Below are 22,639 nucleotides of genomic sequence, written 5' to 3'. Positions count from 1 at the left end.
TTCGAAAGACTTGAACTATTCCTAGCTAGTCCGCCTAGGCCAGGAAGAACGCTCACAGCCATCGAGAACGTCGTCTGTTGTACGAAAGACTCTCCTGGTTTTGCCCGCCATCTTGGCGGCCTCGTCTCTGTTCTCCACTGGCTGTCTACAAGCTCAGGTCAGACACAGCTCAAATCGAGGCAGACATTGGATTTTGTTGCGACTGTGACGGACTTGCTTGTACCTCTTGCTCCTTTCGCCGGCTTCTTATCCCCGTCTCCGGCTAACAGAGGCGCCCTTGAGCTGTGCCTGAGATATGGCGCTCGACAATGGCTACCATTTTGCTGCGCAAGCCCTACCTACACCCACGGACACACCGTATGATAGCCCTTCTATGTCAAGACAGTCCTTACGCCGAGGATCTTCATCCCCACCCTCCCACTATTCTCCTGTACCTTTGCCGCCCAGCGAGGATTCGCATTTCCCGAAGCAGCAAAGGACCACCGATGGAGGCAATGTCGACAAGACTTCCGCCCACGAGTCTCGAAGATTCTCCGCGAACAATCTAGGCATCTCTCTAGTCGCCCAAATACACTCGCTAAAAAAAGAGCTTGGAAGCAAGAACAACATGATGGAGAGCTTGGAAGAAAGTTTGCACAAGAGCAGAGCAGAGAATGAGCAATTGACCAAGGACGTGAAGACCCAGAAAGTTGAAGTCACGTCTGTCAAGAAACAAATGCAATCACTCGAAAATGACATGCTCCAAGCACTAGAGGATATTGCAAAGGAGAGGGATAATGCGGTCGAAATTATCGCAGATAGTCGGAAACGCTTGGAAGACTCGAAAAAGAAAATCCGCACACAAGAGGAAGATGCCAGCAATGTACACGCACTTTGGGGGCAAGATAGAGAAGACTGGGATGACAAGAAGCGGAAAATGGAAGGCAGGGTCCACATGGTGGAAGAGCGTCTAAAGACTATGGTGGCGGAGATGTTGATTGTGCAGGACGCCGGCCAGAAAAACCCTGGAACAACTAATGACGTGGACGAAGGCGTGCCGGATATTGGGTTCGGTAAAGGCAACGATACATCTAGTATTCGTGCCATGTCCCGGTTGAGCAATAGGAGTCTCGATGAGCCCTATGATAGTAAAGGGATTTCGGACGTAAGATCTTTGAGAATGAATGGTTTGCATGGTCTAGGGGGTTCACAAATGAGTGGTCTGAGTTTGGCCGAAGAGCTCGAATTCGACGAAGACCAGGTTGCAGCCGGAAAGGAAGACAACGATCAGGATGCGCTGCCTGAGGAGACATACACTTCAACGAGGCGATATTCAGAAGACAAGAAGGCTAGGAAAGTGATGGGCTTTCACGCAGATAATAATGAAGAGCCACTGGGAGACGAAACCTCGGGGCAGCACTCCATAGGCATCATCAATGACTATATCGACTTCCCTGGAAAGCAGTTTGCCACTCATTACACGGATACTGGGACGCAGTTTTCGCCTCCCTCATCTCCCACGCTACAAACATCAGAACCGAGTGTTTCGGAAAAACCCATTGAGCAAACAGAGCGGGCGGCCAATCAAAGCCGAAAGCGCATAGCCATTCCTCAAATATTCGTCGAGCAAACACCAACTCCGAAGGTCGCAGAACCAAAGGCCGCGGAATTCAAGGCTTTGTTTATGGTCTCTACGGGCAGCCAGACCATTGGGCGGCTTGAAGACCCTTCTTCGACAGCGAAGGATACTTCTATCTCTGTTCCTGCGATTGCAAACGGGATGAAATCGGCATCTACGCAAACAATCGAGGATGCCACGCCATTATCGAAACCTGCAAATTCCCGCCTTTTCCCTTGGCCAACGGATGTACCTGTGATAGCAATTCACCCACCAGCTTCAAGAACTTCAGCGTCCCGCAACAGTGTTATGCTTCCGCCTCGTACCAAAAACGCGGCTTGCCAAGTGGCCATTGAGCTACCGAGGAATACGAAGTCGACGTCGATGCAAACCGGGGAGACAAGGATTGACAATCGACCTGTCAAGTTATCTCACAGGTTGCCGTCGTCTGATCTTTCAATGCAGCCGCCTCTCCGGTTGGCTGAAAGAAGGAGACAGGCGGGAAGCCTATCAGGCTCAGAGTCATCAAGAAGCAACCTTCGGAGTCCACCTCAGATAAGAGCAGAAGGAACACAGCCAAGTGCAACGACCGCTAGGATCAAGCATGCATATCCCGGAGATAATGATAACGGGCCTTTGAACCATAAGCAGCGCTCTGGTCCCAGACGGCCAATCAGATCCGAGAGCATATTCGCTGGGTTTGATAATTCGAGCGACGATGACCCCAAGAACGTGCAAGACCACTTCAGCGATGACGAATTCCTCAATGCAGCTCCCGTACGGAAGACACTATCAAAAGTGCAAAATTCATGGAAGTTGGTACCGCATCTCAAGGACTCGGTCTTGGAGAGGTTGGAGTCTGCCTCTGAGGAGGTCGAAGACGAGAAGCATGTGAGCGTACCCAAAGCAGCGATTTCAATAGCGAAGGCTTCATCACAAACCACATCAAAGACGTTTCAGACCAGACCGCCGGAGAGCTATCGAAAAGCGTCGAGCAATGGTAAACAGCCAGATATACGACGAAAGGCTCTTGTCTCGAATGGCATTGTAGAACACGCACAACGGGGCAGGAACCCTAGCAAATCGAACGCCTTAGGAAAAGAGCCAACAGTCGCGCCACCTTTTCCTGTGCCTACGAGGTCGAGTTCTCGGAAGATTCCTCTCAGTGCCAGTGATGGAGCTGCGAGTCCTAGTCCACACACCGCGACCTTCTTCAGTGCTCGCCAGGGTCCAAATTATCCCAGGCCTCTCACCAAACGTAAGATACTTCGCAAAGTCCAGTCCGCGGCCGCGGTAACACACCCACCAATACCTTTGCGGCCTCAACCAACGCAGTCACTGTCAGCATCTTCCACTGTACCTCCAAGTCCAAAGTCACCTGCTCCGCGGCGTAATCAGTTCATATTACCGTATGATAGTGTCGTAGAGCTACCAAGCCATCCCGCACCTCCCCCAAGTCATGCAGGAGAGACCTTGGCCGAGACGCCCAGTGGGCAGACCAGTGTCGTTGATGCGATTGCTCAGACCATGGTAGGAGAGTGGATGTGGAAGTATGTACGGAAGAGAACTTCCTTTGGTATCACAGAGAGCGCCCAAGCGGAATTCGAAATGAGCCGCAATGGCGGCAATAGAAATGGCAGTGGCGTCAGACACAAGCGATGGGTATGGCTGGCGCCTTTTGAACGATCAGTGATATGGAGCAGCAAGCAACCTACGTCTGGACCTGCTTTACTGGGTAAAGGTGGCCGAAAGTGTATGTTGTCATTCGAAATATTTATGGGAATGCGCTGATCTCGATGTCTAGTTGCAATTCAGTCGGTCCTCGACATCAAGGACGATACACCACCGCCCAAGAATGCCGACTCTCAGGCCATCTTTGACCGCTCTATACTGATATTGACTCCACAGAGAGCCCTAAAGTTTACGGCAACCTCACAGGAGCGGCACTACATCTGGTTGACCGCCCTCGCATTCTTGAGTCATTCTACTCAAGGAATGGACGATCCTGCCAGTCCCCCGCCTCTACCCAAGCAGGAATATCAACATCTACCGTCGCTAGAGCCGATGACTGGATTCCGTCGGATGCCAACTCGAGACTCGATCGGTGTGGCCAAAATCAAACGGCGTCCGTCGATAGGCGCTCACTCGTATTCGTCACCAATAGGTTCGATCGAACAAGAGATCATTGAAGGAGCGAAATTGCCTTGGGAAGAAGAGGAAGCCGAATCAGGTGATGCAGCGGAGCCTCCGCAAGTGCATCGAATCGCTGCCCACGCTCGAAAACGAAGCAGCACCGGGCCCCGTCCAGTGCCACTGAGCGCCTTCCACAGTTACCCAAGCGTTCCGATGGCAGCGACGTCCAGCTCCAGTTTACAAGGCCCTACTTCACGAGAGAAGTACGATAGATATACACCTCACCCTCAAGTGGAATCGAGTCGCAACACTACGCACAGCACCCTGACCCGTCGTACCACTGACAGCAGCATTGCGCCGTCTCCCGTGGTTCCGGACAATTTCTTTGATTCTGCGGCAACGGTACGAATGGAAGCATTCGTGGACAGAAATGAGAAGGAATACGTCCTCACTCCCAAAGGCAAGAGGTACCGGACGAGGCAAGGGCGCCAGAAAGACCCGAGCTTTTGGGGCTTCGATGCGTCGGCCGCTAGCAGTGCATTGGAAAGTGCAAGGCTGAAATTGGAGGATCCCTTTACAGGGTTCTAGGCGGGGATTGGGTTGAGTTGCAGCGGCAGTACGCATGCAGTGTTGCAGTCGAGGGACTAGGTGCATGTATGTGCATGGGGGGGCATGATGCATGAGGTTTGGCGCTTGGAGATTCCCAAAGGCGTGGGCAAGACATTTGGCGCAAGCCAAATTCTAGATGTAAGTACCGAATTAATTGGCATATAAAAAACCACATCATTATAAGGCCCCTTTGCATATAAAATACCGTTCAAAATAACGGTTTTCAGACGTAGGCCATAATTAGACTGTAAGATAGGGGTCCTGGTAGCCTGCTGAGTAATGGTACTTAATTGTACTAAGCCCCCAGGGCAAAATCAGAAGTACCCATTCAAGTCCATTAAGAATCTATTAAGTAAACCCTCACAGTAGCAAGGCAAGTAGAATCATGAGTAGTCGGAGTAGGTACAGGCCATTTGCGATACACTACGCCCCCAAATCAGGTACCATCCCCCGTACAGAGGTATTTTTCCCGTCTAACAAGAGCGTCTCTTCGAGCTCTCTAATTGGCGACAGCGAGCTTAGTAAGGCCATTAACTAGCGCCCTAGGCCATACGATACCACAGTGTTATAAGGCCCCTTTACATATAAAATACGGTTCCAAACCATGATCAGATGGACGCTTCGGCTATATGGTAGTATCTTATATGCCAATTAATTCGGTAATAATGTGTTCACCAATCATATCATCCATATCGTCCATATCATTATATTTCACATGGTGCCAAAAGGAAGCAGCAGCAGCTCAAGCCAAAAACGAGGTTGGCAAGTCGTCTTTGATGTATCAATCAGCAAGTGTTCGGTATGGGGTGGGGGGGAACAAAGCACACCTTCCTTGGCATTTGGTGGCATGGCAGTTTTGTCGCTTCCCTTGATTTTGGCCCGCCACCGTTCGCTTAAGTACCTTCCTTACCTTGATAATTAAGGGGCTGGGCCCCAAAGGATCCAGCACCGCGCGTCAGTACTGTGGTAAGCTCGGTAAGGTACCGAAGGTATGGTCCTCAAATTCCCTGTAATCTTCTTCTTCTAATCATCTTGTAATCATCCTCGAATTACCTATTATTTTCCACTGGGAATTGCATCCTGTAGCTACAACGATAGTCATATCACATACCTACCTAGGACTATCAACAAGCCTCCGAGTGGCTTTCTGCTTCTCCTTACCGTACATCCATCGCTCGGCCAATTTACCCTTTCAGGGATCAAGAGGAATTATTGAAACATGCTCCTCCAGTGCTTACTCTTCCTAGGTACCACTTTACCACTCACAGCGATACCTAGCTATCTTCTCTTCTTTGTTTAGCACACAGGATGGATTCAATGTTTTATGTGGGTCTGTCAGCGCGGCGGGAATTGGAACTCTGCTATCTCTTTTACCTGCTTTGTCTCTCACTTTCCACCAATTCCCTTCCCTTAACCTCACGTGGAATTCCCTCTTTGTCCTGTCACTTTTCTATTTCTGCACGAAGCTTCTTGCACCTGCCTTTACATATCCATTCCTTCTCAGAATCTACACGCTGCTGATCTCACCCTCTTTGTATATACCGCACACTTCGTCCCCACTTTTGCCAATTACTTTACACCGCCAACTCCAAATCGTTCGTTCAACTGAATTCATACTCATCGCAATGGCACCATTCACTGTCTTTACCGCGCTCGCAGGCATCCTGGCTCTCTCTACTTCTGTCTCTGCGCAAACTGGCACTGGCACCGGCACCGGTCTCCCCATCGCCTCTGCCACCCTAGGTGCCCCATACCCGCTTTCCAACGCCACTCTTCCCGCCGGCCCAGCTGGCACCGGCATAGGCCTCCCGACTGGCCTTGGCTCGCCCTCTGCCCTCCCTTTTAGTCTTCCCGGGACCAGCCCAAGTGGCCTTCCGGGCAGCCCAATCGAGTCGGGAGCCAGCTGTCCTGTCCCAATTACCGTGACTACAACAAACCAAGTCACCGTCACAGTGACCGTAATCCCTTCTAGCGCAGCTGCGCCGACGACTCCAGCTTCCGTGCCGTATCCTATCCCTGGCAGCAGTGGTTTGCTGGTGGGAACTGGGATTGTGACTCGATATGGCACCGGGACCGGCACCGGGACCGGCACGGGATATGCGATGGCGACAGGATACTCAAAGAGGATGGAGATGAGAGGGTTAAAGCAGGAGAGGAGGGAGTGGAAGCGGGGAGCTAGGTTTTGGTAGATGCTTGGAGGGCAGTCAGACCTTGATGGATCTCTGCTTAGCCAGCACCGGGATGTGTGTGCAACTTTACTTTCTGCACTGTGTAGCCGCTAGTCCGGGCACGTGATATGATTTCCGGTGGATTTGGGGACTGGTTGGGTTGGAACACCTAGATTTCGCTTCTTTGACATTGCTCACTTCATTCAGGATGTTGATGCATTGACTGATGACATCTTAATACATTCGTTTGGTACGTCGTGGTTTGGTGGTAATCATTAGATGAATGCAGTGATATTGAAGCGAGGCAGCGAATGAAAAACGTGACGATGAAGCGTGATCAGATGTTCCAACGACAATCTTCCATCTTTCACAACCTTCCTGCCGGACCGCTACCTCATACAACTATTCTAATCTCATCTGTCAGCTCCCATGACGAAACGAATGACTTGACACCGTCTTCTACAGGAGGCATCAAGTTTTTACCGAACCAAGGCGTTTCGTGGTAGGACTTCTTGTGTGCTTCCTTTTGAACAATAATGCTTACGCAATGACGCAGTGTCATCTCCTCACCACCACAACCACCATCATCACTACCGCGCAATTGACGTTCAAACGTCTCCACAGAGCATCATTTACCATCTATCATCATCATGGCCTCCTTTCCATTCTTCCGCCTGCCACCCGAAGTCCGCAACATGATCTACCGGCTCCTCTTCGAGACGGCGCATGAGGACAAGACTGTGACGCCAGACCCTACGGGCTCTCGTCGTCGAAATAATCTCGGTCATAGAACCTTGAACCTCAGTGACTCTCTTCCGTTCTTGAGGACTTGCCAATTGGTGCGTGGGGAGGCCACCGCTGTGCTCTATGGCAACAATGTCTTTCGATTTGATGATCATCCCCACAACAGTGATGAGCATACGATGCCCGCATTCAACACGTCTGTCCCTTACTGCGACTATCTGACGATGTACTTCTTCCTTGTTTCCATTGGAAAGAGCAACCGAGAAAAGCTTCAGCACATCCACCTTGACTTCTGGGAGGCAACGTTTGTCCGGTACCCCGAGGAAGTTGGTATTTACGGGAATCTGCGCGTAAATGCTGGTGCCAGTTTCATTGGTGATGCAGTCGAGCTGTTGGCTGCCTCGCACAACCTCCAGACCGTCAGTGTATCATTTCATGCCAGATCTCTTAGCGAGGAGGACAAATGGTGTCACCCATCTGCAATGCTGGACTTTTACATCTGTCCAAAGCTGGCTCGCAAAATCTCCGCAATCGCGGGTATTGAGCAATTCAAATGCTTGACAACCTACGAAGCCCGGGAGGATGAGTATGATGCATTGCGCGAATTTTTGTGTGAGAAAATCATGGACATGAGGGCAAGAATGGAGGTTCGATACCCCCCGCCGTTGAACCCGCTCTCCAGGCTCACATATGATAGAGAACCAATTGCGCAAGTTGAAGGTGGCGTCACCAAGGACGCTGCAAGGGCTGGGTCCACCGACGACGAGAACGCCACTGAAAGGATCTGGAATCTTCGACATCTGAAGAAGGCTACCACGACACTATGGTCGGAGGCCCAGTCCATGCCCACATCGAGAAGACCTTCGATTCAGGAACCCGGTCAGGACTTGCCAGCTGCTTAGCATCCGGGACGTTTGTTCTTAACACGAGGAATAGTATAGCTGTATTGCTTATAAGATGCGTGGCGATTTTGGGAGACTGATGGACGGCTCCCATTGCTAGGAGCATATCTGAGCTACCTACAGAGGTCTGCACCGAAAGTCCTGCACCCGCACTAGTGCAGCCCTAACCCTACTTTCGGAAAGCGGCCCTGTAGAGGGGAAGCCTAGAAATATCTTCTCACAGCGCATGGATGGGACTTTAGGTACTTCTTTTGGCTTGATAGAGGCATTAAGCCCCGAAACCTGGCTAGGGCTAGGTGCGATTCCGAAGAACTCCAGACGCATTGTCCAGGTAGCCCTTTAGGTGGGGCGTTATCCGAAGTCTGAGCGCAAGAGTCTTGGCGGGTGCAGGACTTTCGGTGCAGACCTCTGTACAACGCTTCCACTCGCAACTGCAGTGTCTCCTTCCCCACGCTTCTGCTCAATTCAACAGGGACGAGCGCTCGATTCACTCGATCGTTCTCAGTGCGGTTCAGCCGCACCCACGCGCTTCATTCTCCCGCATGCTTCCCAAAACGACCCGCTTTTATGTCTTACTCTTTGTCTTGAGAGATAACTAGAGTGCTCGTACCCTTGCATACCTATCTCAAACCATAACCACGATTCAGAGCAGTGGATGCGCTCAGTGGTACATCTGTCTCCATCAACAGCCCTACTACCTAAAGTATTGATCCATCCTCTGACAAATATCCTTCCACTCGCCAAATCCACAGCGATGTCGAATCAAATCAGCAGTCTCCCGCGCGCCGTGCGAGTCCGTGTCCTTTTCCAAGGTACCGGTACCTTGGTTGTTCTTGCCCCTTTCGACTTCGGTAGCCGCCGAATGGAAAAGCGCCACAACGGACGACCGACAAAGTTAAGATGACGCTAATGCAGGTACACGCATTCGACAGGCAAAATTTTCATTCAGTGCATTATTGTCGGGGCAATCTCATTTTTCGGGGGTGGAGCTCATGCCCCCGAAATTTGCGACTTTTTAGAGCGGACCTCACTGCTACTGGAGTCATTGAAAGCGGTGGTGAATGGTAATGGGCCTGCATTGATTGGCTATGTGATGATGTTCAAGTGTCGCTACATACGCATCAAAACGCTCCACATCACCACTCATTTCCTGGTTCTCTGTCAACACACATCCTCCCAACAACCCCGTCATATTCGCATCCCTGTGAATAAGAGCATTAGAAATTACTGCCATTATAGTGTAATGAATATCGCGACTAGATGCGCCATATTGAATTATCGAACCATAAATGATGGGTATCACCGCGCGCGCATATCCCCCATCTATCCCATTGGAGGAGTAGCGCAAGCAAGCAAGGCCGTCTAAACAGGAAGCCACCAAGCTAGGAAACTCGTTGCTCCACCCTCCATCTACAGGAGGTAGGCAGCGAGACCGAACAGAGCGACAAGGCTGACGCTGGAAGCGGCCACTTTGTTGGCGGCACCCTTGAAGGGCGTCTTGGCCACTGGAGTGGTGGCCGGAGTGGAACCCAGCGAGGCCGAGGGAGCAGACAGAGAGGCGGTGCCGGCCGCAGCAGTACCAACAGGGACTAGGGTGGTGCTGTTGGACACCGGGTACGGTGCAACGGGTACCGCGCTGCTGAGTGGGACCACGGGAGCAGCTGGGGCGGTGCTGAGGATGACGGCTGGGGTCGAAGAGCTCGTCACGACGACGGGGGCGACCGGGGTGGAAGTGGCTGCCTCGACCGGGCTTGGGGTGGACGAAGGCGCCACGACGACTGGGGCCGAGGAAACGACTGGGGTCACAAGAGGGGCAAGCGGGGTCGAGGAGACGGCGACTGGGCTTGCGCTGGTTGCAACGGCTGAGCGCGTCAAGGTGCAAGGGCAGTCAGTGATTGTCAAAGTTGTGGCCTGCGAAGGGGAGGGGAGAGTCTGTTAGCCAATGTCCACAGATCGACCGATTACCGCGAAAATACGAAGAGTGCCTGGCTTACCTCTGTGACAGTATGGATCTTGCCATTGATAGACAGAGAGGTGGCTGATGAACAGTATGTGGTCAGAGTGCTGACAACCTCGTAGGAGGTGGCATAGTCTCCAGCAGACACACTGGCCGCAAGGGCGATGGGAGCAGCAATGATGGAGTAACGCATTTTGATGGTTGATGTTGAGCGAATTTGAATTGTGTAGTATTTCGATGGGAGTGCAGATGATGCTGTTATTAAAGAGCGTAAGATATGAGAAGTAGCTAAAGAGTGTAATCGGTGAAGACCGGGAGTTGTTTGTGTATTGAAAGGATGGATGCAGGAAAAGAAGAGAAGAAAGAGAAGAGAGAGAGGTGCTGGTGGAGAGTAGCAAGTCCTTATGGGCCTGGCGACGACGCGAGTCCCCTTTGTTAAAGGTAGCCTCGTGTTCGGCAGCGTTGGAGTCATTCGACTTAAGCTCTAATTTCCGAGCTAATCTAAGGGCTTTCACTGAATCATACCTTACCTTACTTCATTCTTCATTGCATTTGCCCTTATCATCTATCAACCAATCGCGCCATGGAAGGGCCAATCTTGCATCGGTACCTTGCAGTAGCCTCAGAACCTATCCTATCCTATCCTGCGCAAGCGTGAGGAAGCGCAAAACAAGCTCCTGTGAATTTCAAGCGGGTAATAACAGCGAGAGCAAAAGAGAAGAAGAAAGATTGCTTGAGTACCTAGTTTGAGCAGTGGAAATTGGATGATCCACTTCAGCACTTCAATTGGATATTTGGAAGGCGTGAGGCCGACATTCTCCTTCCGCCTGACGCACCAAATTGCGAGCTGCTTGATTCAGTGAAGACGCAATTGGCTGCATGTTCCATTTCTTCATTCGGACTGCCTTGCATACCCTCACTGTCTTCACTGGGAGCCAAGTGAGCCGTGAAAGTCCTCTCGGTACGCGCCCGTCGATACAGGGTCTAGGCTTCCGCAATTGAGCCATAAATCTGCTACTAGATAATTCGATTGCTATTCATAGCAGCCTTGTGGATTATCGCTGTATGGCGCGACGTCCGGTCCAACGCCGGAGATTGAAAGCATCTCGAACTTTTCGTATTGCATGAACCACGCGGCTTTGTATGGCCCAGATAATGCTGACCGCCCCGTGGGTTCATTAAATTGAACTTTATGAGTGCTCCCAATGCCATTGAGCCGCTGAAGGCTTCCGATCTCGATGAGCACGACAACGTTTCCTTTCTGTAATTGGCTTCAAGGTTCACTACGTTTCAACCAACACCAACTCATACATCAAGAGACCAATTAGACTCCCGCTTTATTGGCTTTCCCATCACCGAACGGCTTGAAAATCGCAGAAGACGATTCAACACTGATGAAAAGACCTTCTAGCTGTGCACCTTCAATGGCCATTGACCTCACCGTTGACATACTTCCCCTTTGGCTTCCCCTTGTCGAGCGCCTGGCTGGGGCCCATTTGCGCCAACCACGTAGGGGGCGAAATTCCTGTCTGCTCGTTGATTGTGGAGAAAAGCGGAGGGAGGCTCTGCATAATATTCCGAATGGCTCCCGTACCATCGCTCGAAGAGCCAGCGCTGTCCCCCGTGTTCCAAACAGTGATCTTCGGTTGGAGCCCGTTGATTGCTGCTGCATTTGCGTTGGCCAGCTTTTCGTAGGTACCGTTTTGCAACATCATATACTGAAGTAAGCCTTGGGGTCCGCCGAGCACCTCTGACATGTGACCGTATGCTTTCGCCATCTCAGTCATCGCCTCTGCCTCTTTCTTTTTGGCGAAGTATGATGCTTCAGCCTTGACTGTCGCGGCTTGGGCGGCTTGTCTTTCAGCATATAATATGGCCTCAGCCTCTTTCGCCACGCGGTAATCTAGAAAAAGGGTTCAGCTTCCGCCACCTAGACTTTCGGAACAGACGCCTCGCTCACAGTTGGCCTCTGCGTCTTGGCGGTGCTTATACAGGAGTCCTTCCGCCGATTTCGTGTCCATAAATAGTCGTGCTTCTGCTGCTTGCTTTTCTTTGTAGAGCAATCCATTGGCACTTTTAGTTTCGGAGAATAGCTTCGCCTCGGCTGCTTGTTCTGCGGATTCCCTCTTGATTGTGGCTTGGACGACCTCAGTCCTAATAGACACTTCCGAGTCAGCATATACTTCTTGGGCCAAGAATCCGAGACATGAGACAATGCTGGTCCGTGGATTGTACTTCTTGCGCGGGAACACGTCTCTATAGCTGAAATATAGGATGAAGAAGGGAACATTGGCTCGGGAAATCCGTACGCTCTCATCCTCTCCAGTTCCATTTCCGCTCGTTTGACCTCGACGTCACGTTGCAATTCAGCATCCTTAGCTTCGGCACGACGAGTTGCCTGGATATTTTCTAGATTGATACCCATATTGAGCTTGGTCTGGGTAGTTGTGAACTCGGCATCTGCGGTGGCCTTCTCGGACTTTCGCTTGGTTTCCAAGACTGCGGTTTCTGCGTTGATTCGGCTGATTTCTTGCTTGGTCTTGCCACGCTTCTCTGCTTCCTGCAAACGTTAATGGAGTTAGTATTCCGTCTTTAAGGTAAGAATCCGAGCAATGAGATATCTCGAAGGCTGATTAAAATCCTTCTGTTCACGCAAGATGCCCGGCAACTCGGAGAGTAGTCCGAATAGGGAGCTTTTTGCTCGGGAAATATACATACTCCGATTTCGCCCATCATACAAGCATTTGCGACATCGACTTTGGCTTGGTTGGAAGCACCTTCATGAGCTTTTCGACTAAGAAACTTGAAGTATTCGGATCCTGCTGTGTCTTGGAGCTCCTTCACATTGGCATTATAAATCCTCAGTCCGAATTGGTTAAGTTCCTCCTGTACGTTTTCGATGACCTTGCTCTTGAACAGTTGGCGCTCCTTGAATATTTCTTCCATGGTCATCCCGGAGACGATCACGCGGGTCTCTCCCTCAATGATACCTTCGTAGGTCAGTGTATGTCTGGTCTTTCATCACCAGTGGTTGGAGGTCTATACCTTTGACTATGTCTTGGACATGGCTACGACCTGTAGCAGTTTCGCGTTTGCCTGCGTCCCTCCCCGTGAGAATCTTAGCGTACTTTCGCAGAGAGTCCGCAGTGTCGTCTGGCCCAATGGTGAACACGGCAGGGAGACTGAATTGCAGCTTCTCGCAAGTCATAGCTTGAAGCGTAATCTCGAAGTCGAAAGGGCTGATGGATATGATGGAGTGCTTTTGCCATGGATACACGAAAGCCTTCTTAACAATGCTGATGTCCTTTATGCCACCTCCGGTGATGACAAGGTACGAATTTGCGTCAGAAACATGGTAACCCATGGTAAAGAACCTCAGAGAATATCGGCTTGAAAGGAGTGTGTCTATGGGATAAGTCTGTCGGGGAATTGGGAAGTGTAGGGAATGTAGCAAGAAAGAAATCTATGGGGAGTTGAACGAGTAGAAATACTGTGAGTGGGGGAAAGTGCCTTGAGCTAAGGGGGGGTGAGAGAATTATGCTGAGTTTCACTTTGATCCGGTGCTTGTGACCCAGAAGAAAAAGGCAGTGATTGCTTCCAAATCCGATTCCTGGGTGACCGCCGCCCGTAGGGCTGTGTTTGAGACCCATCATAAAGAATTGAAGGAGCAGTACTCTAGTTGAAGCGTGAGATTGAGTGCTGGAGATGGAGATGGCACGGCAATCCGCGACTGCCTTTTCAGCCCTACGAAGCACAGCGTTTACCTACCTTAAGCGTTTAGTCCGGCTTTCTTGCCAGTGAAACCCACTCACTCCATGCACAACATACTCTACGTGCATGATGCATCCATTCATGCATGAAATCTTTCATAGCATTGCCATCAGCTAATCACAGGGCTGGGGCTTGGATGACTGCAGGTTTGCTAGCAAGCGGCAATAACACCGCGATATATTCTGCCCATGAGGCATTTTCCAGCCTTGTGGAGGTAAAGAGGCTCCGGAGTGGAGGCTGTGACCAAATGGCTCGATGAGAAGGATCCACTATCTTCTAGTCTAGACTATGACTTCGCCTCAAATAAGGATTTTTTCCCCTTCTCTCCATTCTACTATCTTGCTCATACTCAGCTTTTCTGCCTTCACTTGACTTTGAAATTAGAGTATTCGGAGGGAGACATTCTGACTCGTTACTTCCCCATGTGACAGCACTGCAAATGAAACCATCGTCTTACCAACTTGGCACATCCTCCTCGAGATCAAAACGTCCTTGGGTTCCTCTCTTCGATCTATCACAACATGATTTCTAAGTCCGATGCATCTTCTGACGGCCTTCCCTCATATTCGGAGAGCGTGCGCTCTCCTCAACAGAACCACTCCCCCAGCTACCTTCCTCAAAATATCGCGGCTGCCCGTACTTCCCTGATATCATCACTCCTAACCACCTACATTACTCCTCACCTGCACGAAAGCGCTCTTTCTGGCCTTGCCAGTACAACTCTTATCCTCGTTCCCTCAAACGTCTCTTCATTGCAGCCACCCGGCGAAACCGGATCAAAAGGCGCTTCGGAGACTATTGTAGGCTTTCCCAGCTCTGAGAACCTTACAATGGTACGGTTACATGGCCAAGAGAACAGCCTAGAGTTCTGGCGGCAACTGGCCGTTATGCAGGAGTTGGGACAGCAGATGCGTACCCACCTGCGGAACTCAGGGCATCGAGTCATCGGAGACAACGAAACTAGCCTTCAGGGACCGAAATCTCCAAACGCTGATTGGAGGACTGTACCGAAGGAGACTCTGGGCAATGGAGAAGTGAGGGTTCAAGTTGAGACAATGGATATATGTTTGAGGACTGAGAATGACATGGGCTTGTATGAGACGAAGACGGGGAAGGCTGTCGTCGTCAAAGTGGATGTTGGGGGCTGAAGCGAAGCTCTGCTCTGGGTGCTCCGCCGCTATAGAAGCATGCATTATAATTATCTGATACCCAAAGCCAAATGAGGACGGCCGCATAAAGGACCGCTATTGATTGAATATCAGAATGCCTCTGAGTTTTATGAAGCCATCCAGGTGCGCAAAGGCCAGAAACCTGATTGTTTGGGCCATCGAAGCGAAATACGACAAGCACGGTTGGAAACCCAAGCCCCCGGAATAACCTTTTGTTCCCTCTCGATCGATCTCCCAAACTGGAGGCGGCAAGACAATGACCTGCAGCTCCCAACAGGCCACTAGTCAAGGCCTGACAGGGAGTTGACCGAGATTTCTTGAAACATCGGATCTAATTTCTAGAAGAGATAGCCTGACTGTCGGTGCTATCATGGTCCGATAGCTGAGACTTCTTCGGATCAAAGCAAATCAAAAGCCGTTCGAGCGCCAAATCATTCTATTAGCCTTTGGGGTCGGCCACTTTTCGATTTTGTGCGAGATTTATTTGCGCATCTGCTTCTCCATCCATGCTGCCTTTCAGCTGAAGAACGCAGTGCATGGGGCTCTATCCAAAGAAACCGGATAGACACCGGTGATGGCTGCCAATCCTCCCTTTTCAGAATAGCGACTGACCTGAACGGCGGATATCTTTCCTATCAGATGTCAAAACCATCATGACAACGGTCCTGCATGACAGCACGATGGCTGGTTCTCCGAGGAAGATGGCTTGCGTTTCAACTAAAAAAGACTTGAGCATTAACAAAGGCGTATTATCCAGAGCCCCAGCACCGAGCATGAGAGTCAGCCGCAGATGGAGCAAGGCCATGATCCCCGGCAGCACAAGGCAGACGTTTCGGATGCAGCGAGCATTCTGCGGTCCAACGGCTGTGACGAAGTTTTGCGCTTCCTCTAGAGCGGTCACCATTGACGTGAGCGGCATGGCAAAACAATTGTGCGAATAGTAGATTGGGCTAATCTCCAAGTCCAGTAGTCGACAGGTGAAGGCGACGGCAAGGCGGGAGGGAACCAGTCGTCTGTCATCTTCGGCATGGATCTGTTTCCCAGACCGAAGAAAGCTAGGGGAAAGTTGCCCACGAGTGTGCTGACTGCTATGCTGCTCAAGCTGGATGGCTCCAGCCGCTATGACTGTGTATCTCCATATGAGATTGCGAATTACGGGGGAATCTCTAGGATTGGGAATACAGGTGAGGATCTCTTGATCCTTGTCATGATATAGCGCTGGTTGTAGACAGATGAGGTCAAAATAAGACTGCACCGAAATATATCAGTGATTGAGTGACAGTCACTCCTTCGACTTTTGACTGCTCACCAGGCAAGATGTCAGAAAGAGTGGTGGTCGAAACGGTGAAAAATGCTCAGGGAATTGATCAAAGTAGCATCAACGGTAAAGTTGCCGGGCTAATCAATCTGGGACAATTTGCGTCATGAGTGACAGATCATTCCGTCTTTGATGCCCAAAAGCCACGTGAGAAGGAGAGGGTTTAGCACTCCGGACTGCCCACTATTTTGACTGCTTACAACTTGCCTGTTACATGCGAACCTAAGGATGAGCACGGAATTGTTTGACGGGAAATGTCAATGAGGAAGACTAGGAAAATAAAACGGCCAAAGAAAGAATGCTCGGTGACAATACTAAATTAGGCCTACCTTTGCAACCACATATTTTCAAAATATGTTGGGGTTTCGTGCGTGCTTAGCGCGAGATCTGGCTCAATACAAGCCTCGGGCTTGTTTTGAGCCAAGATACTTTGAAAACAGGTGGATGCAGAAGGAGGCCTAATTATGATACTCATTATCAGTAGCCAGCACATCCAATTTTGCATATGCAAAGTTGCTGAACGCGTGCTGGATGAAACCGTTGAATTCCTTGAATAATCTGGCTAGACTGTAATCTCTTTTGGCCCTGGAAGAAAATCCATGCTTGGCAGCAATCGCCGTACGCCTCGCTAAATCTCACGAATTGCAGCAGTTACCATTTTCTGTCCGGGAGCCGAGTAGAAGGCTATGCAGACAAGGAATGATGATCAACCAGATGCGCCATCCTTAGAACCCTCTTAGCTGCTGTCTCACTGCCATGATCTGAGCTCTATCTGCTGGAGCTAACTGGTCGATCTGCTGCTGGGGCATGTTGAGGATCTGCTGCAATAGTTCTTCTTGATTAGCTGGCTGCTGCTGCGGAGGCAGGGGCGGTGGCGGTGCTGGTGGGGGCTGGTATAGCTGGTTGTGTACTGGTGGCGTGGGCACGTGCATCTGACCCGATATCGGCGGGTACTGAGGGTAAGGCTGCTGCACTGGAGGGGGCTGATAATTTGGAGCTTGGCGAGGAGGAACCGGGTGTGCTGGAGGTTGTACTGGATGCGACGCTTGTTCGACCACTGAACCTAGGACCGAAGTGTCGACTAAGCCCATAAGCAGCAGTGCTTGAAATATCGCGTAGGCAAGCTGGGGTGCTTGTTTGAGAAGCTCGGTGGCTTTAGCTGGGTCGCCCATCACAAGTCCTTTCATTTGCGAGAGAATGTCGAGCAGCTGGGGTGCTGGGAGGGTAGATAGGGTTTTTGATATGGCATCAGGGCACGTGATGTTTGGTTGAAGATCAATGCCTGGTGGTAGAGGAGGTAGACCGCCTGGTACTGGAGGTTGGTACCCATTAGGCGGTGGGTTCTGTGGAGGGTGCTGCGCGTTGTATCCTGATGGAGCCCCGTCGTCCTTGCCCCCCACATGCGAAAAGTCCACGCGCAGCTCACGTCCCATTATTTCGTGATTGTTGAGATTGCGGACTGCAGATGCAGCGGCATCTGTGTCTGCGAATTCAGCGAAACCAAAACCTTTTGGCTTGCCGGTATCGTTGTCGTAGACAAGTCGAAAATTTAGAACTTGGCCAACCTGTCCAAATATGTGGATGATTTGTTCTTCCGTGAGGCCTGAAAACTGTCAATGTTGTTCTGCGATCAGTGTCAGGGAGACTTCGAACCATAAGGGATGTTTCCTACGCCAAGCCTAGTCAGTAACTTTCCCATTCACTTCTGGCAATACTCACCAATAAACACTACTCTGCCGGCTTTGTCTGCCATCGTGCCGAAGGAAGCTCTTTTCCTTGTCCGTCCGTAGGGTGTTAATACTCTTCGTTTCCCCTAACAGTACTGTCTAAAGCTAGGCACGGATTCAGTGGAGGTTCAAACTACAACTGTGTCTAGACAAGATGAACTTCGAGACAAAGAGTTGAAGCATCGGGACATTTGAGGGAGCGGAACGGAAGATTGATTTCCCGAGGAGAAAAATGAGCTAAATGTTCTCCGCGACTTGATGAACAACGCAAATTCTACGTCCATCGCAATTTCTTCAGAATTCTTCGAGTTCCGCGTAGAGCTTCAAGATGGCACAAGACCCAAAGGAAATGTGGCGGAAGTTGCAGCAGACCGTGGCCTCAGCACAGCAAAAGGGTAGAGGAGGCTTACCAGGCGGTCCTAGGAATTTTTTCGGTGGAGCTGCTGGCCTTCTACTGCTTGGAACTGGTGTGGTGGTGGTCAACAATGCGCTATTCAACGGTATGCAAGACTACTCTAAAATAACGAAAGTTCAGCTGATGTTTTCCAGTGGACGGTGGTCATCGAGCTATCAAGTACACAAGAGTAGGTGGTGTACAGAAAGAGATATATAATGAAGGTACTGTTGCCATGTCATGACACGGTCGTTCCACGATGCTCACACCATCTAGGAACACATTTCAAGATCCCCTGGTTCGAAACTCCCATAACCTACGACGTCCGCGCCAAACCTCGCAATGTCGCCTCCCTGACTGGAACCAAGGATCTGCAAATGGTCAACATAACCTGCCGTGTCCTCTCTCGCCCTGCAGTCAACGCTCTTCCTACAATATACCGCACCCTGGGTACCGACTACGACGAGCGAGTCTTACCCTCCATCGTCAACGAAGTCCTCAAGAGTGTAGTTGCCCAATTCAACGCAAGCCAGCTTATTACGCAGCGTGAGAATGTTGCGAGATTAGTGAGGGAGAATCTTTCGAGGCGAGCACAAAGATTCAGTATCATTCTCGATGATGTTTCGTTGACTGTACGTCCATTGCTTCGTTTCCTCCTAATGTACGAACAAATACTGACTCCCGCCATTACTACAGCACCTAGCGTTCTCTCCCGAATTCACCGCAGCAGTCGAAGCCAAACAAGTCGCCCAGCAAGAAGCCCAACGGGCTGCCTTCGTCGTGGACAAAGCGCGCCAAGAGAAGCAAGCTACAGTTGTACGAGCCCAGGGTGAAGCTCGCTCTGCGGAGCTCATTGGCGACGCCATCAAGAAGAGCAGAAGTTATGTGGACTTGAGAAGGATTGAGAACGCCAGGAACATCGCAACGATCTTGCAGGAGGCGGGCGGAAAGAACAAGTTGTATTTGGATGCAAATGGCCTGGGGCTCAATGTCACGGAGGCTTACGAGGATAAGAAGCCGCATTCATAGCAAGGCAAGGAGGAAGATGGTTCTGCGCGCTTCCGTTCACTTCGCCCTCCAAAACATCTCTCACTTTAAATCCAAGCGTGGGCTACGGTTGGCACTCAGTATACCAAACGTATCAGCATTGGTCGCGCTGTAACTGTATCAAAGCTTGCTCAACAAGATGATAATGCTCTGATACACGTTCCACCTACAACAACTTTTTATATGCGCTAACTATTTGCCGTATCGTGCCTGTGTGCTGCCATTGCCATCCGAAAATTCGTACGCCCCGGCGCAAAACTTTTATGCTTATGCCCTACGCCCTTTGCTTTTCATGCTTTCATGCTTCCTCCCTAAATCGTCATGTCACATCCCGTACAACTGTCTGGGCGTGCGTGACGGGTACAACCGCAATGGTAAAGTAAATGAAAAATATGAAACCAATGTCGCCTGAACTTACTGTCCCATCATAGTAGTCTGCACATCGAAAATCTCATTCCTCCAACCACCTCCCACAGTGGCGTCGTCAACCCTCTCTGAAGCTTGCCTTGCCTCTTCCTCGTACAATTTCACCACACTTCCTGGTGCATAAACGCCTTTGAAAACGCCCTTGCTCGGCGTCACGCCCACTGCTGTGTATACATCCGGATCCTCTGCCGGTGTCAATCTGGTGATAATTGCCTTCACAAAAGTACGAATGTCTTGAGGATCCGAGATACGTGTAGCACGTAGTCGTTCGCGGGCGAAGAGCAATTCGCGGTTCATGGCATGCATACCATCCGCAATGGCGGTGGCAAGTTGCTTTTCCAGGACCTTGCGGACAATGGGACGAAGTAGAGGCTTAATGATCCACGCCAACCAGGAAAACTTACTCTTTCGCAGCGAATAGGATAATTTATGTACGTCTACACGCACGGCTTTGAGAGTCAGAATCTTTTCAAGCTTTTCTTTGCCAATCTCGACGTCGAGGGCAATATCAATGCCACGCTCATCGAGCTGGAAAGAAGCAATGCCTTCGTCTGCGAGACGAAATATGCCGCTATGGGCGCGCAGCCAGAAGCCGACCTCGTCCGCTCGGACTGAAAGGCCATTGACGGCGACCGTAACAAGAGAGGTGGTGGAACTGGTGGTGCGCAGTGTGTGGGCTTTGCGGATTTCGAGGTCGTTGTAGGTTTCGATGCGGAGTTTATAGGGGAGGAAAGAGGTGTTATTTATAGTGCGGCCCGGTTCGATGATCAGGTTCTCAAGAAGGAGGTCGATCTCTGGAACCGATATTTCGAGGCGTGGTATTGGGATATACTGCACTGCTTGGATAAGTAGTGGCATAAAAACGTTCAAGAAATCCTGGATTAGATCTTTATTTGTCGCGGCATGAAGAGGAGAGAGGATGTCGATGATTTTAGTAGTTGTCGTGATCAGGTTCGAAACATCAGTATCTTCGAGAAGGGATTTGAAGGTGATTTGGAACTGTGAGAGGGCCTCGTCAATGTCGTTGCGGATGTTGGATTCGGTGCCCACCTCCTTCGCCTTCTTGCGAAGCTCTTGAATTTTCTTGTCTGCGGATTCGAAGAAGTCGGGATCGGTCAGCAGCTTTTGTATAGAGTTGCCAACATCCATCATCAAATTCTCGAACTCAGGGTCTGTCTGGGAGTGATCCATGACCTTATTGACCTTCTGCTCTAGTAATTGCCATTGTTCCCGATCACCGAAGGAGCTGATGAGCGACCAGAAGTTCTTTATAGCTTTGTCAAGCGCAGGATTGGTGTTCACGTCCTCTTGAGTGGTACTGATAGTCTCATCCACAGCTCTGGAGTACACTAGGGCGTAGCGCTTGATCAGGAGCCCAAGGGTCGATACGGAATCTGAGTAGTCGTTTCGTTTTCGCAACTTCATGACAGCCTCTTTCAAACGATACAACAACGTCTCTTTCTGGTCTCCAGATACATTGTCCTGCAAACTTGAGAATGCATCGCGTCCTGTCTTTGCCAATCCATTGCCCACAACCTTGGATATATCTGCAGCCCCATTCCCGAGATCATTTGCTGTGGGTGGAGGTCCTTCCTCCGATCCAGGCTCCTCTATGACTTTGCTTTCTTGCTCAGAAGGCTCCAACTTTTGCCCAGCTTCTTCGGCGACTTCTGATAAAGAGAACGCAGTATCTGCGAAGACCTGACGACCAATGGTGCCCAAGTCGCCGAGGAACATTCTGAAATCTGAGTTGGTGAGGAGTAGGCTACCTACGGTACGTAGGCTTTCGTAGGCTAAGACATTGTCAGTCAATGACAAGACGTGTTCCTAAGCTGGAATACCCACCAGCAGTAGCGTCTGCCTTAGCCTTGACATTTGACGCAGTTTTAGCAATGTCTTCAGTGTCCAGTGAGATTCTTGATTTGGATAGAAACCAGATAAAATCCTGTATTTGATCGCTGTCGTTCTTGTGCCGTAGAGCTTCGATAAATTGGGAGAGCCAGCGCTTGGAGAACTTCGACAGCAGTCGACCAGAGTCACTGAGATCAGGGTTTTCTGGGTTCAGAAGATCTGATGCTAGAAGAGTACGCAGATTGATGATCAGCTGCTCCGTAGACGGCATGAAACCAGCTGATAGGGCTTTCTGTATCTTGCATTAAAAATCGTTGGGAAAGGGGGGGCAAGGGAATTTTACAATCATCTGATAAGTGTGCATCTTCTGGTGTAAAGACCTCTGCAGACTCGTATCATCCGCATATTGAGGGAGCAAGGCCTCAGTATCCTCGCCCTTGGACTTCCGGAAGCCAAAACAGGAAGACATGGTTGTTGGTTTCGTGATGCGTTGCCAAATAAGACGGCCTTACCAGGGTTTCGAGTGCAGAATCAGTTGGAAGAGGGAATGGTTGAAGGATAATATATCACTTTCTGCGCATCAAGCACAAGGTAGTAATACACTGAGTTGGTGAAGAAGGACGTCGAGTGGAGAATTTCAAGCCTGCAGTTTCAAAAGCCTGGAACCGTTCCGCCAAGACCATACTCCGTACGTCATTGGTAAGGTAAAGTCCCTACCTTAAGGGAAATTTGCACACATGAGCAAGGTTGGGACCGGCGCTAAATGCAGATCTATTTTTTCTAGGTACTCCGTCTCCTCTGGTGCCTCCATCTTTGAATAATAGGC

The 22,639-nt window shown here is 50.4% G+C and overlaps 9 protein-coding genes across 9 annotated transcripts; 5 read left to right on the top strand and 4 right to left on the bottom strand.

Annotated features, from left to right (window-relative positions):
- Positions 1-295: 295 nt before the first annotated feature.
- Positions 296-4,318, top strand: HO133_008102 (uncharacterized protein; the record flags this gene model as incomplete). Its single annotated transcript, XM_037298970.1, has 2 exons — positions 296-3,350; positions 3,402-4,318. The coding sequence occupies 2 exons, from the start codon at positions 296-298 to the stop codon at positions 4,316-4,318; spliced, it is 3,972 nt and encodes a 1,323-aa protein (XP_037156306.1).
- A 1,646-nt stretch (positions 4,319-5,964) lies between these two features.
- HO133_008101 (uncharacterized protein) lies at positions 5,965-7,013 on the top strand (the record flags this gene model as incomplete). The annotated part of the gene is made up of 2 exons (XM_037298969.1): positions 5,965-6,518; positions 6,797-7,013. 2 exons carry the CDS (start codon positions 5,965-5,967, stop codon positions 7,011-7,013), a joined length of 771 nt encoding a protein of 256 aa, XP_037156305.1.
- A 144-nt stretch (positions 7,014-7,157) lies between these two features.
- On the top strand, positions 7,158-7,969 carry HO133_008100 (uncharacterized protein; the record flags this gene model as incomplete). Its single annotated transcript, XM_037298968.1, has 2 exons — positions 7,158-7,898; positions 7,949-7,969. 2 exons carry the CDS (start codon positions 7,158-7,160, stop codon positions 7,967-7,969), a joined length of 762 nt encoding a protein of 253 aa, XP_037156304.1.
- A 1,594-nt stretch (positions 7,970-9,563) lies between these two features.
- Positions 9,564-10,303, bottom strand: HO133_008099 (uncharacterized protein; the record flags this gene model as incomplete). Its single annotated transcript, XM_037298967.1, has 2 exons — positions 9,564-10,064; positions 10,148-10,303. 2 exons carry the CDS (start codon positions 10,301-10,303, stop codon positions 9,564-9,566), a joined length of 657 nt encoding a protein of 218 aa, XP_037156303.1.
- Positions 10,304-11,531: 1,228 nt separating this feature from the next.
- HO133_008098 (uncharacterized protein) lies at positions 11,532-13,474 on the bottom strand (the record flags this gene model as incomplete). Its single annotated transcript, XM_037298966.1, has 5 exons — positions 11,532-12,013; positions 12,071-12,264; positions 12,420-12,670; positions 12,829-13,100; positions 13,156-13,474. 5 exons carry the CDS (start codon positions 13,472-13,474, stop codon positions 11,532-11,534), a joined length of 1,518 nt encoding a protein of 505 aa, XP_037156302.1.
- A 928-nt stretch (positions 13,475-14,402) lies between these two features.
- On the top strand, positions 14,403-15,029 carry HO133_008097 (uncharacterized protein; the record flags this gene model as incomplete). Its single annotated transcript, XM_037298965.1, has 1 exon — positions 14,403-15,029. One exon carries the CDS (start codon positions 14,403-14,405, stop codon positions 15,027-15,029), a length of 627 nt encoding a protein of 208 aa, XP_037156301.1.
- A 2,064-nt stretch (positions 15,030-17,093) lies between these two features.
- Positions 17,094-18,121, bottom strand: HO133_008096 (uncharacterized protein; the record flags this gene model as incomplete). Its single annotated transcript, XM_037298964.1, has 3 exons — positions 17,094-17,971; positions 18,022-18,036; positions 18,088-18,121. 3 exons carry the CDS (start codon positions 18,119-18,121, stop codon positions 17,094-17,096), a joined length of 927 nt encoding a protein of 308 aa, XP_037156300.1.
- A 302-nt stretch (positions 18,122-18,423) lies between these two features.
- On the top strand, positions 18,424-19,518 carry HO133_008095 (uncharacterized protein; the record flags this gene model as incomplete). The annotated part of the gene is made up of 4 exons (XM_037298963.1): positions 18,424-18,595; positions 18,645-18,713; positions 18,766-19,121; positions 19,186-19,518. The coding sequence occupies 4 exons, from the start codon at positions 18,424-18,426 to the stop codon at positions 19,516-19,518; spliced, it is 930 nt and encodes a 309-aa protein (XP_037156299.1).
- Positions 19,519-19,950: 432 nt separating this feature from the next.
- Positions 19,951-22,282, bottom strand: HO133_008094 (uncharacterized protein; the record flags this gene model as incomplete). The annotated part of the gene is made up of 3 exons (XM_037298962.1): positions 19,951-21,755; positions 21,808-22,105; positions 22,157-22,282. The coding sequence occupies 3 exons, from the start codon at positions 22,280-22,282 to the stop codon at positions 19,951-19,953; spliced, it is 2,229 nt and encodes a 742-aa protein (XP_037156298.1).
- Between the last annotated feature and the right edge of the window lie 357 nt (positions 22,283-22,639).

The sequence above is a fragment of the Letharia lupina genome (genome assembly GCF_014066315.1).
Source record: "Letharia lupina isolate WasteWater1 chromosome Unknown contig_4, whole genome shotgun sequence".
NCBI classification, from domain to species: Eukaryota; Fungi; Ascomycota; class Lecanoromycetes; order Lecanorales; family Parmeliaceae; genus Letharia; species Letharia lupina.
This window is presented reverse-complemented; position numbering and strand designations above follow the sequence as displayed.